Below are 20,132 nucleotides of genomic sequence, written 5' to 3' on the forward strand. Positions count from 1 at the left end.
GGGGGGGGGATTCGAATCCACAAAACCATGACCAGTAGTCCAGTACTGTCACCGCTTGACCAGTGATCAGCTATAATTGAAATTATAAAAAAAGAAACAGTAATAAGCTTTTACACAGAAAGCACTAAATTATTAATTATAAAATCCAATTAATTTAAGTAAATAATTAGCTTGGATTTATTAAAAAATCCTGGAAAATCATTTACTTCCCTATTATCAAAAGATATGCACACTAAAATAATGAATTATAAAACTTATTATTCATTGGAAAAAAACAGTCTGAAACTCCGTCTACGGCGGAATAATTGCCAAGTTTTTGTAACTTCCGGGCATTAGCCCGCGAGATACTAAAAATGCATCACGATACGGAAATATCCCCACTCTGTCTCTGCCGAATGAGAATAGGTAAAATTTATAATCTTTAATCTAAGTTGACATTTACAAACTATTTTTACACCTTAAACATAAAATGAATATCTGTAATAATCGAGAAAAATAAATATTTCATGTGAAGATTGCTTTCTGTTTCATAAAGACGATCTTTTTAAAGAAGTTTAAAATATAATCATTCCAAAAATGCAATGATTTTAAGCACACAGGTTTACCAACCACAGTTTCGGTTAAAAAGTTACGAACGTTTAGTGTGTCGGGAAAGATAAAAAAAAATGCTTTGTTTATTTACAAATTACTTTGTCTGGATTGTTGTTAGAATGAAACTTTGTTATTATATTAGCTTTCTATTTTCAATCTTGTGCCAAACGAACTGAACTCAGTTTCACATACAGATTTTGAATTGCTTTAAGTAAGAGCATCATATTTTTGTGAAATATAATTAAGGGAACTTATGAATGATTAAAGTGCCATGTTGTATGATCTGATTAAACGTTCATTTTAAGAGCGCAACTGTATACATATGCTGAAATAGCTTAAATATAAATTAAAACGTTTATATAATTCATTAAGTAGAATTTTATAAAAGAAATCTGTACTAGTGTATATTTAGGATTATTTGCTGTTAGATGGTTTTAGTCATAGACAATTTAAAGTGTGATGTTAAAATATAATTTAAATATAGGAATTCAGCGTTTTCTAATATCATTTGAATCTATAATAATATCGTATTGCTACTTGAGAGAGCTTGTCTATAAAAATTTATAATATTTTCAAAGTTTGTAATTTTCGGTAAATGTGAGTGTCGACATATTCTTTGCTTATTAAAAATTTTGCATAAAATTGAGAGAAAATTAAAACGCATTGCTATAATTAAGTACATTTTCGAACAGCAAGACGATAGCGCGAAAACAACCTGAAGAACATCATTTATAATTTTTTAAAAAAAAAACGTTTATTCTGAAAATACCAAATTTTGTCTTTATGTAAAATCTATTTCTAGTTAGAGCACGAATTTTCGTACTCGATCAATAAATGAAAAACCAAAAAATGAACACTTGCTCGTTTATTGGTTTTTCATCATTTGGTAAACCAGTTAATAAACACCCGCTAATCTCGGTATTTAATTATGCTGCGATGCTTAAAAAATGAAACCTAATTTCAATAACCATATTTTGATCTCTCTTTTTTCGTAGAGATAAAAACAAAATATTCCATCCAATTAATTCTTCTTAAAACCGATAACTAAGAACACTCAACTTATAATTTTGTCAGAAAAATAAGGTAATGCAGAAAATATTTTAAAAAATGTTCCAGAGAAAATCATGTGACCAGATGATTCAGTATCAAATGTTTTCAATTCTTTCACAGTAGGCTACTTTTTACGTCGACCTAAAGAAAAACTTTTAAAGTCCTATTTTTCAAAAATATTTGGTTTACCCTATAAATACTTTTCAATACTCAGTAGTTAATATGAATGTTTTTTTTTCTAGGAAAATGTTTATTGGTGGTCTAAGTTGGCAAACAGCACCAGGTGAGTTCACTGCTTCATGCAAATATATTCTTCTCTTCTTATTTATTCTAAATGTAATAGATTCCAAAATTTTTTATTTCTATTCACTTTTGCAAAAAACAACTAAAACCAATTGAATCATTTATGAATTTTTCTCAGGAAAAAACAGTTTAATTCAAGATGTCTATAGCGATTGCAAACGGCTATTACCACTTAATGAAAAAGAATTTATCGATAAAATTTACACAGAAGGTAGAAGAAACTTCAAAATTTTGTATACATGCGTCGCAGATTCTCTATGTGACTTCCCTTGGTCACGTGGACAACATCTAGGCTGAAGTCCATTTCACGCCATACATTCTGAAGCATTTGTGCAGTCACCGACGCATGCGCATTACAAACGCCTTCTTTGAGTTCTTCTGTAGTTGCTTCTTATGCCGTGATGGCTCAGGGAATAGAGCGTTCGTTTTCCAATGAGGTGATCCGGGTTCGAATCACAGTCGATGCGAATTCCGCACCCGGCTTGCACCGATCACAGCGCTGGCGTGAAATATCCTCAGCGGTAGACGGATCATGAGTTAGAGTCCCCTTATCGTCAATCTAACCGTGGGAGATTTTCGTGGTCTTCCTCTCCATGCAAAGCAAATGCGGGTTAGTTCCATCAAAAAGTTCTCCACGAAGGCATATTTATCCCCCACTACTCGATTCAGGAGTTCCCTTGTCTTCTGGATTGGGTTCAAAATTACAAGGTTAAGGAGATGAACATTAGTAGTCGTAAACCCAAAAATTGGGTCGGTTGTTGAACGACGGTTATAAAATAAAATTGTTGCTCTCTACTGCCTTCGTACGTCGATTTTTGTGGGCTTCGTTCATAGGTGCGGCAAATTCTTTCTACATTTTTCGCTCAAACACGTGTCCTTCCGCTACTTTTCCCTTTGCACAAACATCTCGTTTCTTCAAACATTCTATGCCATCTGCGCATGTTGTTCCTATTTGAAGATTCCTGATTGTAACGCTGATAAAATCTTCTCTGCTCTGTGATACTAGAATGACAATTGTTTAATTCAAACACGCAGAATGCACGGGACTCTCCATTTTGACTAATGAAATCGCGCATGCGCAGAATTCCGTTTCACTGCGCCTTGCGTAAAGTAACTTTGAAGTTCCATCTACATTCCATGTTAATCTTATTAATAAATTATTTTTCATTAAATAGTTATGGCTGTTTGTAATCGCTCTATTCATTTTGAATTAGCCTTAAGCTTTCACTGATCAGGCTCTCCTTCATGTGCATGCAGTGAGAATAAAGCAATCAGCGACTACAGAAACGGGCTACAGAAGACGTTGGAAACTCGTCAACAACCTTTTGTTTAGATTATAGCTCCATTTGATAAAACAGACCTAACAGCTGTTCTTAAACATCTTACAGCTATTAGCGTATGTATCTGCTCAAATTAAAAAAACTAAAAAAAAAATCCAGCTATAACTGATCGGAAATGAATATTCCAAAAATCTGAAGTAGAAAAATGTACTTGATACTACAATAGCTTCAAAAATTATGAAGGTGGGAACAATTGATATGTTGCGAGCGCTAGGAAATATGAGCACATACTCACGATTCACCTAACGAGAGTGAGGAAGTCAAAACTCTTTCCAACTCTATAAGCGCCTGAAACGCCCGATCAACCAGTTTCCCAAGGCGGCCCCTGACTTTTGCTGGCTTTTCTCCCTTTTATATGCTCTGCGAGAATCAACCATCGAGTCATAAAAGTAGGGTGGCTTCTGAAAAAAACTCTTTGTAGTGTAGGGGACTATCCATAAAATAAAGCTTTGTTGTTAAACAGAGTAGTACTTTTCCTTACGTAGTTCGCAATTCTGATTGCTTTACCAAAAATTTAGACTTAATAATTTTTTATTGGATTACAATAACGCAGTTCCGCAGAGGACAGATCATAAAGACGTGATTCCTAGTAGAAGCTAAGCATCATTGGCTGCTGCCAGTAAGCCGGAGGGTGACCACTTTTATCAGTCTACGTAGGGACCGAGGGTGCGCGATTTCGGTCCTCGTTAAACTGTTCTACCGTAAAGTGCTCGACTTCGCGCACAGGTCGTCGGACTACCAAAGCAGGGAGCCATCCCCTCTGCAGAGGATCAAAATTGCGATGCCAAGTCTACGGATCATCCTCAGGGATGTTTCCCCAGACCGTCACCAATAGCCCATTGTGCAGCTCTAGTGCGATGTAAATAAAGTGCCTACCTACCAAGAATAACGCGTTAAAATGAAGATTTTTGTTAAGAAGAAAAAAATTATTTTTGCTAGCTGTAGTTTTTTCAATAGCTATGTAGAAAGTTCGATATTTCTAAGGGATAAACTAAGTTAACTGAGAAGGAAATTATTAAATAACCTGAAAGGGAACTTCAGAACCTTTTCTTGAGTAAAATTTAGAAAGAAAGCATACAAACACAATGCTTGAGTTTATCATTAAAATATTAATTTTATCCATCTATTTATTTTATTTATTCATTATTATTTAAAACCGTTATTTTCTGAAAGTAAATGCGTTCTTTTTATCACGTGTACGTAAAATTTATAGGGTCCAACATTGACTAAAGTAAGGGAAGCAATGTTGAAAAACTCTTAATTCATAGAATAATAAAATGAAGTTTACGCTTTTTTTATATGAAATAAGGTACTATTCATTATCCTTAGAGTGTGGAGGTTGGTTGGTTATTTCAACATAATAACTAAAATATTAAATTACCAAGAAAGTGAATATGAAACAGCGCGTCATACTAAAGAGACAGCTATTAGATTGTTCTGGCGAATGAAAAGTGAAAGTTCAAGTTCTTGATCGTAATCGGTGCGGTTACGATTATTTTGGGTCGCCGCAATATCAAAACGTACAGAACAGTCAACATTCCAAGTTCAAAAAAACTTTTCTCGAGATTTTCATTTTATAAGTTTGCGCTTAAGTTGTCAAAAGTAACAAAAAAGAGAAAAATCAAATGTTGTCAGATATCTTAATATTTATATTAAAATTTTTAAAAGTAGAAGAAAATTAATACCAGAGCTATAAAAACCGTTTCCTATTTGAACTATTATGTTAACGATTAAAATTATTTCCCATTTGTTTAATCGTGCTGAGTCACAATAATCCGTATTCCTTAAATTATTTTTTTTTCTGGGTACAGAATTTTATTTTTCAAATCTCGTTTATTTCGTTTTTCTTAGATTTTGTAGGAAATTCTCTCTAGTTTTCAACTAGGTCGTCAGAAATGTTCTATCTTAAATTAAATTTAAAAAAACGTACATGCAAAAAACCAGATTTTTCAGTTTTTTCGGTATAAAGTTTGGTTGCAAGGAGTCGATTCGTATTCAGCAACACCTTTAAAATAATGAACTCATGCCAATTTTCTGAACTAAAATATTCTATTGCCCGAACTTGGCTGGTTATCTGTACACTACGCGTTTATATTAAAGTTAGTGAAAATGGGTGTATTAAATGAACATAAGTACCCATTCCATTCAGAATAATTAAGAATTTTGTATTATCTGTAAAATTTCCCCTTTTTTAAATTTCCGTTCACCTATGAATGCATCGAAGGGATTCCCGATATCTCGTTCCTTCACCGGCTAGCAAAGGGACCATTTTAAGAACAATTTATATTTGTAAATGGTTTCGGTTCACGTATTAGAATCGAATGTGTTGTTTATTTCTTCCCCGCTTTCGAAGGAGACCTCTGCTTTTCGAAGCTAGAATTCGCATAAAGGTATTCCTATCGTTTGGATGCTGCCATTCGAGGAAAATGGAATGGAATAGATTTTCCACCGAAAAATTCCATCTTTTGATGATACATTAATTCTCCTTTATGTTCTTCCTCCCAGCATTAGTCGTTGAAACATCGGCACATATCGAATACGCGGCAAATTTTATGAACTTGTTCGATAACAGAGCATGTTCGATTCGAAACAGACAACACTGTCATGTACATAACCTTTAAATGCAGCTGAATACTTAAAATAATTTGCTATTTTAAATATAAGCGACTGAATTCATTTGCGTATTTCATAAAGAAGGAGAAATAAGAAGACATTGGGGATTTCAAAATAAACAGTAACAGTCATCTGGATATATAGGAAATATAGGAAATATCACACTTAATATGAGATTGTTATATTAATATATTTCAATGCGATATTGAGTTGATATTGAATATACAGTTGGACCTTGATTTAACGAATTCATAGTGATCGAAAATATTTGTTAAATCGGGGATAATTCGTAATATCTGGGGTAAAAGAAAAATAAGAAAATTACTAATCTTATGAAATATTCGAACATCTCTAATAAAAAATCTTACATTTTTTATTCGGGAACTTAAAATACAGCGAATGATTAAGCGCTGATTAATTAGAAATTTTAGAACATTTCGTGAGTAAGGTTTGCTTATTTCTTTGAATTTTTACTTTAAAAAGTTTTTTTTCGACATCATGAAGAGAATAAAATACTCCTTCGTTTACATCTTACTGAATTAGGTTTAGTTTTTACTGTTTACAAACCGTGCAAAGCATCAGAAAAAAGTAAGTTTTTACTGGAGATTTGTTATAATCGACTTCTGTGTCAGAGTCGTCGCTATTCATTGTTTCCTGTAAAGTTACTTCATTAACTTCATAAAATTCGTTAAATCGCGAAATTCAGTAAATAGGGGTTCATTAAACCGGGGTTCGACTGTAGTTAGATCAAATACTATTGAAAGAATATTGAGAGAAAAATATCCTATTGAGAGGGAGAAAAAAAAAGAAAAGATTGCTATCGGAAGAAAAGAATATGATCGAAAAAAAGAAAAGTTGTATTGAAATCGAAGAAAAGTTTTATTGAGATAGAAGAATGAAGCGATACTCTAATTGTGTTGTTGTAGTTCGCATACGTGCAAATTGAAATTGAGAAGTAACGCATGTTTAAATAGCGATATTGATAATATGATTAAAAAAGTAATTGACATTGAAAATGATGTTTAAGATATTATTAAATTATTAATTTCATACGCGGGAGAACTGAATGAATGCAAAGGTGGGGTTTTAACAATGTCGTCACAAGTCTGTGATTGCAAACCAAAACTTTGCACTGACTTTAAACATTCATAAAGTGCATTTAACAATTATGGATGCAATAACTAAACTGAAATACTAACATTCTAACGAAACAGGAAAATTAAATTACGCATATCTTATAAAGACTCTAGGCGAACAACGCGGTTGTAGAAAAAGCGAAGAAAATATCATATGAACAATATTGTATAATCTACATTGTTTTCTTCTTTTAATTCGAGTATGGATAATTTGAAATATTGAGTCATTCCAACTAACACTAATTCCCATGGAATTTCCTATTGGTTGGTCCCACCGTGACAAGATTCCTTGTAGGTCTCGAACCACTTGATCTCGTATGCCTGCAACGGGACTGAGCGGTATCAGCTCTCGTGAAGAGGACGCCATACTAGGGGAGAAACTTTTCGTCGCAAATTCTGTTTCACCTTTATTACCATTTTGAAATTTAAAAGAAAGAAAAAGTGATTTCAGGCGACCCTAGATTAATCCATGAAGTTTCAATTGCAGAAAAAGAAGTATTCAAAGTACCAAAATGCAAACAAATTGTTGGAAGGTTGTTCTTATAATTTATTTTCCTTTTGATAATTTTGAAAAAAACATTTTCAGTAACTGAAACTTTATGACTTACTCTATGTTAGTCTGAACTCACTTTTATTTTTCTCTGAAATTTTAATTTAGTAATGGAGGGGGGAGTGAATTTACGACGAAAAGTTTCTTCTGTGCCGTTAAGTGTTCGTCCCTTTACCTAGGCGGGGATCTAAGAAATACTTAAGGAAGTTTCCAGTGTTCAGCGACGCAGTTAAAACTACTAGTTATTATTTTGTCTACATTTTTTTCTTCTTTTGGTTCTTTCGAAATACGTCCCTCCTGAAAGATTATTGAGGAGGTTTTGAAAATATCGAACACATAAATCATGTTACTAATAATGAAATTGGGACAACTACAGTAATCACGAAATACTGTCCCTGACCGTATTATAAAATTATATGTAAAATCTTAATTATTAGGGGATACTATACAGCTATACTCTTTTTACGCGGTTAGCACTTGTTTATGTTCTTGTATCAATTGTTCAACATAGTAATGCAATACGTTAAAAATAAATACGTTCGTGTATCAATTGTTCAACATAGTAATGCAATACGTTAAAAATAAATACGTTCGTGTATCAATTGTTCAACATAGTAATGCAATACGTTAAAAATAAATACGTTCGTGTATCAATTGTTCAACATAGTAATGCAATACGTTAAAAATAAATACGTTCGTGTATCAATTGTTCAACATAGTAATGCAATACGTTAAAAATAAATACGTTCGTGTATCAATTGTTCAACATAGTAATGCAATACGTTAAAAATAAATACGTTCGTGTATCAATTGTTCAACATAGTAATGCAATACGTTAAAAATAAATACGTTCGTGTATCAATTGTTCAACATAGTAATGCAATACGTTAAAAATAAATACGTTCGTGTATCAATTGTTCAACATAGTAATGCAATACGTTAAAAATAAATACGTTCGTGTATCAATTGTTCAACATAGTAATGCAATACGTTAAAAATAAATACGTTCGTGTATCAATTGTTCAACATAGTAATGCAATACGTTAAAAATAAATACGTTCGTGTATCAATTGTTCAACATAGTAATGCAATACGTTAAAAATAAATACGTTCGTGTATCAATTGTTCAACATAGTAATGCAATACGTTAAAAATAAATACGTTCGTGTATCAATTGTTCAACATAGTAATGCAATACGTTAAAAATAAATACGTTCGTGTATCAATTGTTCAACATAGTAATGCAATACGTTAAAAATAAATACGTTCGTGTATCAATTGTTCAACATAGTAATGCAATACGTTAAAAATAAATACGTTCGTGTATCAATTGTTCAACATAGTAATGCAATACGTTAAAAATAAATACGTTCGTGTATCAATTGTTCAACATAGTAATGCAATACGTTAAAAATAAATACGTTCGTGTATCAATTGTTCAACATAGTAATGCAATACGTTAAAAATAAATACGTTCGTGTATCAATTGTTCAACATAGTAATGCAATACGTTAAAAATAAATACGTTCGTGTATCAATTGTTCAACATAGTAATGCAATACGTTAAAAATAAATACGTTCGTGTATCAATTGTTCAACATAGTAATGCAATACGTTAAAAATAAATACGTTCGTGTATCAATTGTTCAACATAGTAATGCAATACGTTAAAAATAAATACGTTCGTGTATCAATTGTTCAACATAGTAATGCAATACGTTAAAAATAAATACGTTCGTGTATCAATTGTTCAACATAGTAATGCAATACGTTAAAAATAAATACGTTCGTGTATCAATTGTTCAACATAGTAATGCAATACGTTAAAAATAAATACGTTCGTGTATCAATTGTTCAACATAGTAATGCAATACGTTAAAAATAAATACGTTCGTGTATCAATTGTTCAACATAGTAATGCAATACGTTAAAAATAAATACGTTCGTGTATCAATTGTTCAACATAGTAATGCAATACGTTAAAAATAAATACGTTCGTGTATCAATTGTTCAACATAGTAATGCAATACGTTAAAAATAAATACGTTCGTGTATCAATTGTTCAACATAGTAATGCAATACGTTAAAAATAAATACGTTCGTGTATCAATTGTTCAACATAGTAATGCAATACGTTAAAAATAAATACGTTCGTGTATCAATTGTTCAACATAGTAATGCAATACGTTAAAAATAAATACGTTCGTGTATCAATTGTTCAACATAGTAATGCAATACGTTAAAAATAAATACGTTCGTGTATCAATTGTTCAACATAGTAATGCAATACGTTAAAAATAAATACGTTCGTGTATCAATTGTTCAACATAGTAATGCAATACGTTAAAAATAAATACGTTCGTGTATCAATTGTTCAACATAGTAATGCAATACGTTAAAAATAAATACGTTCGTGTATCAATTGTTCAACATAGTAATGCAATACGTTAAAAATAAATACGTTCGTGTATCAATTGTTCAACATAGTAATGCAATACGTTAAAAATAAATACGTTCGTGTATCAATTGTTCAACATAGTAATGCAATACGTTAAAAATAAATACGTTCGTGTATCAATTGTTCAACATAGTAATGCAATACGTTAAAAATAAATACGTTCGTGTATCAATTGTTCAACATAGTAATGCAATACGTTAAAAATAAATACGTTCGTGTATCAATTGTTCAACATAGTAATGCAATACGTTAAAAATAAATACGTTCGTGTATCAATTGTTCAACATAGTAATGCAATACGTTAAAAATAAATACGTTCGTGTATCAATTGTTCAACATAGTAATGCAATACGTTAAAAATAAATACGTTCGTGTATCAATTGTTCAACATAGTAATGCAATACGTTAAAAATAAATACGTTCGTGTATCAATTGTTCAACATAGTAATGCAATACGTTAAAAATAAATACGTTCGTGTATCAATTGTTCAACATAGTAATGCAATACGTTAAAAATAAATACGTTCGTGTATCAATTGTTCAACATAGTAATGCAATACGTTAAAAATAAATACGTTCGTGTATCAATTGTTCAACATAGTAATGCAATACGTTAAAAATAAATACGTTCGTGTATCAATTGTTCAACATAGTAATGCAATACGTTAAAAATAAATACGTTCGTGTATCAATTGTTCAACATAGTAATGCAATACGTTAAAAATAAATACGTTCGTGTATCAATTGTTCAACATAGTAATGCAATACGTTAAAAATAAATACGTTCGTGTATCAATTGTTCAACATAGTAATGCAATACGTTAAAAATAAATACGTTCGTGTATCAATTGTTCAACATAGTAATGCAATACGTTAAAAATAAATACGTTCGTGTATCAATTGTTCAACATAGTAATGCAATACGTTAAAAATAAATACGTTCGTGTATCAATTGTTCAACATAGTAATGCAATACGTTAAAAATAAATACGTTCGTGTATCAATTGTTCAACATAGTAATGCAATACGTTAAAAATAAATACGTTCGTGTATCAATTGTTCAACATAGNTCCCCCTCCCCCCCCCCCCCCCCCGTGCGAAACAGGCGCAAAAATAAACTTTAAAAAAATCATGGAATAACTCTTAAACAAATTGTTTGGTTCAGATGTAAACGAAAATGCAGTAAAGCGTCGAATGTATTTTTAAAAAATACTTCGAGTTAAAAATTCTATTTAATAAGTTTTCTTTGACAAATTTGTAAGAAAAAGTTCCCCACTAGCTCTTATAGTTTGATTTGACCATAGTGATACACTATCTGAAAGCACTCAATTTTGCCGATATAATCGTGTGGATTGATAAACAGTTTATATATTTTCATAATTAATTTTTCCGGTTTTTAATTAATAATGTTTTGAATTTTTCCTTTTTTATTAATTTCTATTTACTTATTTAAATTCATTTTAAATAATTTTTTTCTTCTACTATATTTTTTTTTTTTGCTTTCTACAGAGACTTGTCATTCAAATTTTCTTCAGCCTTGTCTTCTATTATCTGCATATAAAATTCAAATTCTTCCTTAAAGAATAAAAATATTTCGTCAATATTATCTTTCCAAAAAGAATAAAATTATCTGAAAGATGAATTTGATCTTCATCAAAAAATTTCGTCTCATTTCGGCCCTTATAAACGAGAGTTTTTAATTCGAGTGAAAATAAAACTTTTTGTAAAGAAAAAAAAAGAGGAGGACTCAGATCATAAAATTCTTTCCTTGATGAAGGAGTGTATTAATAGTGGGGGTCCACGTGATCCATTTTAAATCTTCTTCCACAAAAACTGTCACTTGGCGCTCTTCTCTCTAGAAGAAGGAGGGTGGGTGGATAGGGAGGGGAGGGGGGACTGTCGTGACGTCAAAACCCTCTGCGATTGATTGTAGAGGAATCCTTTGGCGCTCAGCCAGCTGGGAGTCCCCGTTACACACACAAGGGAATGCGTTATGGATTTCCTGGAAAAAAATATCTCCACAGTTCCTTAAATTTTTTTTTTTTTTTTAATAATTTATTTCACTTAACAGAATGTAGGTAACTTGCAAATAGTGATGGGATCTGGTATAGATACATATATTAAAAATAAAAAAAAAAGCGTAATTTATAATTTAAATGGATGAGTTTGGAAGGATGATTAATAAAGAAAACATTTAAACTGAGGTAGCTTCAATTAGGATTAACAGTGGTGGATAAGGAATATGAATGTAACTACCTTTTTTTTTTCTCTTCAAGAACTCTGGGAGATATCATTTGAATAAGAAATAAAACGAACTTCGCTTCAAAGGTGGTGAAGGACAATGTTTTAAGAATGCCAAAAACAAAAACAAAAAAAGAAAAAAATCGACTTAAGACAAACGAATCTTCGGCTCCTGAAGGGTAAAGAAAAATGGGAGACCAAACGAGTCGACAGGAAAAAAGCGAATCGATTTTAAGAAGGTTAAACCTTTTTTTTTTTCTACGAATGGAATATTTTTTGAATTGATTTATAAAAAGAAATTCATTTAACTTATTACCTAAAATGAATAGGATTTTCAGGATCATTTTTTGGGTGGAAATGTGGGTGACAAACTTTCTCCTACTGTAAAGAGTTTGTGCTTATAAATAACCGAATTTGTGATCTCTAGCTTCACTTCATACTGCTGCATTTCTAAACATTTATTGTTTTTTTTCTGAAATTAAATCATAGGTGAGAAAAGAGCTTGTATTATCGGGATCAGTCAGATTTATCAAAGCGACGTGAAAAACACAAGAATCTGGTTTCAGAAATTGAATTTCCTATTTTTAGGTACGAAATTGCGCTCTCATTTGAAGTTCATTGAATTCTAATTTTAGTTTATATTCTACAGCGGGGGTCCAATGAATAATTGGGGAAAAAATGCGATTTCTTGGATTAAAGGGTGGATTACTGGGTGATATGCTGGAACTTACTGGGGGTGAATATGCAGAGTTGGAATTTATATAATCATTAGATTAATTTTTTTCAAAAATTCAATGCTGCTCTTTTTTGTAAATGAAAATTGTATAACTTCTCTTTTGTTAACGTCTGCCGGTTTAGCAATAGATTCATATCGAAATATTATTAAATTTTAAGAAACGTTTTAATCAAAACATTATGGCGTATTGTTGGGGAAAAAAATTTTTTTTTTGTATTGTACACACTGAAAATAGTGAATTCTAAAAGTTTCTAAGTCAAGTTTTCTTTCTAATAGGCTGTCATGAGTTTGTCAAGGATACTTTATACAAACCTATTATTCAACGTTAAATAATTTAAATTATTTTTTTCAGTTTTATTACTTGCTTTTTCTAAACTAAACTAAAAGTTTTCGCCAAGACTGGTTGACACTTTTAGTTTACATTTTACAACAGACAAAAGATGGAGATGAATCAAATGACAAAAACAAATATTAGTATCCATGGGTAATTCTGGTTAAAGAAGCTTCTGAGAGTTCACGTGACGTTTTCACCAATACTGTTTCATGGCAAACCTTAACAATGCTTCAGCAATAAACAATAATAACAACTTAAGCAAAAATAAATGTTATTTAGAAGAAAGTGTGGGGATGATTGAAGGGCGCGCAATCACCAATCCTATAACCTGCGACGCATTGATAAGAGGTTATTTTCCGTCACTGAGGTTATTTTACACTGAATTTATTTTACGTCTTGATGGTCCAATATATGTTGATGGTCATCATCATACAACAATTTCCATCTAGTTTTTGATGTTCCAGTAAATTTCCATCATTACAAGATGAAAATGTCGCTTTTGTGTTATGATGGTAAACCTCAAGTAATGTTTGATTTTTGATGGACCAATATGAACCATCCTATTTTGATGGCAGAGGTTGTTTTACCATTATGATAGTCAACCAATAAGTTATGTTTTTTTATTGTTGGACAAACAACAACCATCAAAATATAATGGAAGATGTTGTATGGCCATTTTGATAGTTTACCAACAAGTTGTGTTCACTCATGTTGGTCCAACAACAGCCATTAAAATATGATTGAGCATGTTTTTTTACGAGTATGATGGTTCAACCATCATGCTATGTTTTTTTATTCCTGGACCAACAACCATCAAGACGGAAGATGTTGCATGGTCATTTTGATGGTCTACCTATAAATTATGGTTATTAATATTGGACCAATAACAGCCATCAAAGTATGTTGGAAGATGCTATTTTACTATTATAATGGTTCAACCACCACGTTATATTTTTAAATTTTTACAGAGGGGAGAAAGAAGTTTTTAATAAAAGCAGGATTAGGTAGTTTTCTCTATTACTATTTATCACAATGAAGGAAACTAATATGACATACGTGCCAGGGTTTCACAATCATCAGCTATATTGTACTCTATTAAAAATGCATTAATCTCTGATTTTTGTACCAAACGTCTCAAATAGATAGTAGGTTAGAAATTGGTCAGTCACCTAAGGAAAGCGATACGAATTTGCTTCTTTTTTAATTTTATATTTTCATTTTTTTTAATTGAAGAAAAAAACGAAACAAAATGAATACCATTGTACAGAAAACAAATATTTTGGAAAAAAATATTTTACTCGCGCTCTGGTATAAAAGGCATCAATAATAAAAAAAAAGTATCTTTGTAATTCGTGTTACAATAAATATTGGTGATTCCAGCATTTGGTGTAACAAATGTAATAGTACAATGTCAAGAAAAAGTAATATCAAAAATGAGAGTTCTTTGAAGGTATTCTATTTGTGTCTGCTGTAAAGGACTTTCTAACCGATGCAAGTTATATTATCGATAAAAACATGAGACAAAATTTTCAACACTAACCGAAATATTTTCTTTTTTATCACACACAAATCGATAAAAATATATTATTTTCAAACATCCTATCCCTTTTTCTAAAAGTGACTTTTGTTTTTTATTTTATGTGTGACAAAAATATTTCATTCTGCTTGAAAAACGTAATTTAAAAAAAAATCTGCATGATTTTAAGTTCATTTACTCAGCATTAGTATTGAAATAATTAATACTTTATGCATAGTATTGCACAAAGTATTGAAATCGTGAAGAAATTTTTCTTATTGTTTGTTTGATAAAAAGCTGATGGTTATTCAATTCTTACTATTAGTTCCAACTCTCCCTATATATATTTATATATATAGTTCAAATTTTCATTCGTTCATAAAATACTTTTTAGTCATCCATTCAATTTCAAATGCATTTTTTTTAAAAACTTGTAGTGAATGATGACACTTGATTTCAATACAGTTTTTTCAAATATTAATTCATTCATTAAATTATTTTAATCATTCAATCTTTCATCATTTTGGTGAATTAAATTTAAAATAATTTTTTTTTTACCTCTGAGAAGAAGGTTTGAGGGCTGCTTCCTAAAAGTATGTAGTTCCATTTTCAATCAGACTTTGAAGGCCTAAGGTGGGAACGAAAAAGGTCGTTTTGAAAATAATCAAACCAAAGAACGATATTAAAGATGAAATCTTTTGATATACAAACATGTAATGGGCAAATTTCGCTGTGAGTCGTCATCCAATTGTGGAAGATTATTTTGAAAACGAACTCATGATAAATATTTTTCCCCGCGGTTTATTCGCGAAGTGAAATGAAATAACTTTTTTGATAAAAGAACATTTAGGATTCTAAGCATTTACATAAATCGCGTTCAACAACGAATAATTGAAAACTAAGGTAGACAACGTTAAAGAGCACAAAAATATTATTAAAAGCAGACAACTGATAATTGGGTTTCGCGCTATCTCTTGTATAATTATAGGATTGAACCCAATTAAACAGACATGTTTCTAACATAGTCGAAACTACAATTGCGTCAATGTAGAGTATAAATATGACTCTTACAAAGCAAACATTCAAAGCAACCGAAAGTGATAAACAACAAGAAATTTATATATTAACATAACTATGACAATTCAACTGTATTTTGATGCTTTCGGCAATTATTTCCTCACGAAATCATGCGTTTTTTGACGAAACGAGAACTTATTTGACGAATTTGCTTCCTCACTCGAGTATCATCTCCGTGCATTCCGGATAATTAAAAAACATTTTTTTTAATCTAATTTCAAAACCATGCTCACTGTTCAATAGGATGCTACAAGGCCTGATTAAATTTTTTCTGATTCGATTACTGAACACTCATTCATTCGTATTTTTATTTATGTTTTATTGCTGATGCTGTATTGCATGAAAATAAGCCGTAAGTGTATTAATTTCCAAATAAGATAGAAATAATTTGCATGAAATAAGAAATTTAGGTTAACTCTATTTTTTTTAATAAGGGATATTTTATAAAACAACCTATTGTACCTTTTTATTGAATAAGGAGGCTGCGATCACCGACCCCGTGGTTTGTTCTCACTTATTGATTTTTTTTCTTAAAAATCGATGTTTTCCTCAACACGCTACGAACATTGTGTTAATAAAATATATAATTATTATAATTTCATGCAAACACATTTTGCTATTATGTAAATCGTAAAAAAAGGAAAAATTACCGGGATTTGAAAAATAATCATATTTTGAAGAAAAAAAGCACTTAACTTGTACTTGACTACTTTTGAAACTTTGCTTGAACTTCACTTTTACTTTGTACTTGAAAAAAAATTTTTTTACTTACGATTGTAAACATAATAAGAAGAAATGGGAGGTAATTTTTTCTTAATGACAACTTTAGATCGTTATAACAGTCCAAATTGGGAACGGTTTTCAAATTCACTTGAATTAAATTTTTTATATTTTGAAAAATTTCAATGGAAGTGTTAAATTTTATGTCTGGTAACATCAACTCAACATCATATCTGGTCGAGATCAACTCAAGTAAACTTATAAAATGAAGATTTCGAAAGTGGTAAATACACTACTCTAGAATAATGGAAGAGACGATTTCAGTTTTTGATTATCTTTTTCAAATTTCTCATGAAATACACAGATAATTATTTTATAATTTCAGATGCGTTTAGATCAAGCGATTACTCATATGTATCAATAAAGTTAAAGCTTTTAGAGATTTGATACATCAGCAATAAAGTGCAAAAGAGTGTTTTTGAACTTCCCTGTGACAGGAAACATGACAATCAGCATGTGACTTGTATCCATTTGCTCTCGTAATCATATGTTACAACGGGATACTCTGAATTCGAGAAGAACAACGCTAATGTACAGTGAGCAAAAAAAAAAAACTCACCTTGAATTGACTAACTTTTTAACATAATGATCGGATTTTCACGTTTTAGGATTCAATCTTAATGGTTCAAGGGGTTGACCTCAAATATGCTCATTAACTAGTGCGGACGATATTTTAAGTTATGAAATCAGACGCAAAAACGTACTTAACTGAATAAACATACTTTTTTCACAAGATCAAGTAATTACAAGTTTTATAGGATATGAGTGATTTTGTTGTTGTTGTCTTTTCAGAGGGCCTCAGAGAATACTTCAGTAAATACGGAGACATAACAGAGGTGATGGTGATGAAGGATCCCACAACAAGGAGGTCAAGGTAATTAGTCATCTCTTCTTTATTCACACACTTGTTCTTTTATACACATAAGGTGTCTCAACTTTCCAAAACACAATGTGGGGTCGGGGAAAAAACAGCTTAACATGCGTGTTACGTACATAATGCATTATTTATCTATACATTTCAGTCAAACATGCAATATTTCCCCAAATGCCATTTTTTTTTTAAATTTAGTATTTTTTATTTTATTGAGTTCCTTAAAAATAATTTCTTTGAAAATAATTTTCAAGTAGAATAAACTAAAATTAAGTTCCAATATAAAAAAAAAGAAGAAATATAGGACTCTTTAAAAGTTTAACATTTTCATAAATTATCATCTTAAGATAATTAAAAAATTAACGAATGGAAAACCTTTGTAAAAAGCGTAAACATAAAAGTTAATCAACTTCTCAATTTTGGTAGGTAAAAAAAAAAAACTTTTGCAGAGCTCTTCACTTTTACACTATCAAGAAATCGAGAATTTCCAGAGGTGATGGTGATGAAAGATGTCACAACAAGGAGGCCCAGGTAATTCTTCTTCTTTCATGCACAGAACTAATGGTATAGTTTGTCTAAAGTAAGAACTCCCCTAACCATTATTCTGGATCCGTGCCTGTGACTATTTCTAGTAGGGGTGTGGGGTCACTGTTTAGAACAGCTGAGATGCGAAAGAGTAGGTTAATATTTTTCTTCGGTCTATTGTGTTAGCTCTAGAATGAAGAGACCCTCTTTAACACTCACTTCATGTGTCATTTTGAAATGAGCAACATTTTTCAGGGCACTAATTGAAAGTCATATCGGCGATTTACGAAATGAGTTAAAGAAAAACGGAAGAAGTTTAAGATACAGTTTATTTTTCACCCATTTCCTAACCAAGTTACAAAATTTGCCAAGTAAGAGTGCTACTAACTAGGAAAAGCAATAAAACATTCATCCAGAACATCTTTAGTGGAAACAACGTGGCACAACCTAAGAAGGAAAGGAAAAAAAATCCATGTAATGTTTAGAAGCAGTAGAATATTTTTTTCCCTGAAGCAGCAGGTCCATCTTCTATCGTTTAGTATGAAAATCGTTGACTCAGATGGCCCAGGGATGCACAAACTCTGACATCTAAGGAAAATTGGGAGTTTTGAAGATTAAAAAAAATCCGGTCATTTTTCAATTTGAATTAGGGAACTAATATCAAAATATGTGACAACTCATTATAAATAAGTAGTCAATGTACAGCTTAGTATACGCGTTATATACATAATGCATAATGTATCTATGCATTTCAGTAAAACGTGCAATATTTCACTAAATGTCACTTTCTTAATTCAGCATTTTTTATTTTATTAAGTTTCTTAAAAATAATTTCTTTGAAGAATAATTTTTAAGACAAATGAACTAAAATTAAGTTTTAATGTAAAAAAAGAAGTATAGGACTCTTTGCATTTTCACAAATTGTTATCTCAAGATAATTAAAAAATTATGATTTACATAATCTAAAACTTGCTTAACGATTAAAGTTCTGCAATCCAGGAGAGTAATGTTTTTCATCTAATAATATGTTCTCTGCTTATTCATGATTATTATTTGCTAATTATGAAAATGGCAACAAAAAAAATTTGAAAAAATAAGTGATTTACTCTGCTTATGAAAATATGCAAGAATTATTTTTTGATATTAGGTAAAAAAAACTAAATAAATGAGCTTTTATGAAAGTTCTTTCAATAACTGTATTAGATCTTTTTTATCCGTTCCAAACAGTTCTTTTCAGAACAATAGTACAGAAGATTTGCTTTGAATTTGAGGCAAGCCATTTTTCCTTGGAGCTTTGAAGAATCCATATTTTCATTTAAGAGTTCTTTGCGGAGTTTCTCCCAAATAGGGGCGATAAAATTTCTTCGAAGAACCTGTTGTAGGTTCTTAATTATTATAGGGATTGTTTGTTAGGAGAGAAGAAAAAGTGTTCTTCGCATAAAGGTTTGCGCTCCTAACAAAATAGAATAATTAAAACTTTTCGGCTTAATTGAAAAATGAGATCGGTCTTCACCCCCTCACTTCAGAGAACAGGAACCAAAACCATTTTGGCGGGTCTTTTTGTTAATGAGTTGGGAATATTTGGCTATCAAAATAAATGAGCCATCTTATGTGGCATCATTATCGTAAAAGGTCTCGCTTGTCACCTCTACTCACTTGTTGGAAATAAATTCGTGTTTTTATAATTCACGTAGCGCTTAAACCGACGCCAGCATTTAAACATCTACAGCTTCTGGCAAAATTATTATTAAAATCATAATTATCTGGTGATACTATACAGCTTTATTGTTTTTACGCGACTTGAACTTGTTTACGCTCGTATTGTTTAAATTAGACGATATATAATATGAATTCGACGATTAGATAAATGAAACGATCTATTATATAAATATGGAATATTTATTATATCAGGTATTATATTGGTACTAGGAGGCTCCGCCCCCTGCTCGCTGGCGCTCACCAACCCCCGGAACTGCTTTCGCAGTTCATAAAAGATATTTGAATTATGAGC

General features: G+C 31.0%; 1 protein-coding gene across 5 annotated transcripts in view; it reads left to right on the forward strand.

The window, feature by feature from the left end:
• LOC107445073 (RNA-binding protein Musashi homolog 2) overlaps window positions 1–20,132 on the forward strand; it is a 168,580-nt gene that overhangs the window by 51,965 nt on the left and 96,483 nt on the right. For all 5 annotated transcript variants that reach the window (XM_071185994.1, XM_071185997.1, XM_071185996.1 and 2 more), the window contains 2 exons: window positions 1,884–1,924; window positions 17,518–17,599. In XM_071185994.1, the coding sequence (XP_071042095.1) occupies window positions 1,884–1,924; window positions 17,518–17,599 (123 nt within the window). The remainder of the gene's footprint in view (window positions 1–1,883; window positions 1,925–17,517; window positions 17,600–20,132) is intronic.

The sequence above is a fragment of the Parasteatoda tepidariorum genome, chromosome 9 (assembly GCF_043381705.1).
Source record: "Parasteatoda tepidariorum isolate YZ-2023 chromosome 9, CAS_Ptep_4.0, whole genome shotgun sequence".
NCBI classification, from domain to species: domain Eukaryota; kingdom Metazoa; phylum Arthropoda; class Arachnida; order Araneae; family Theridiidae; genus Parasteatoda; species Parasteatoda tepidariorum.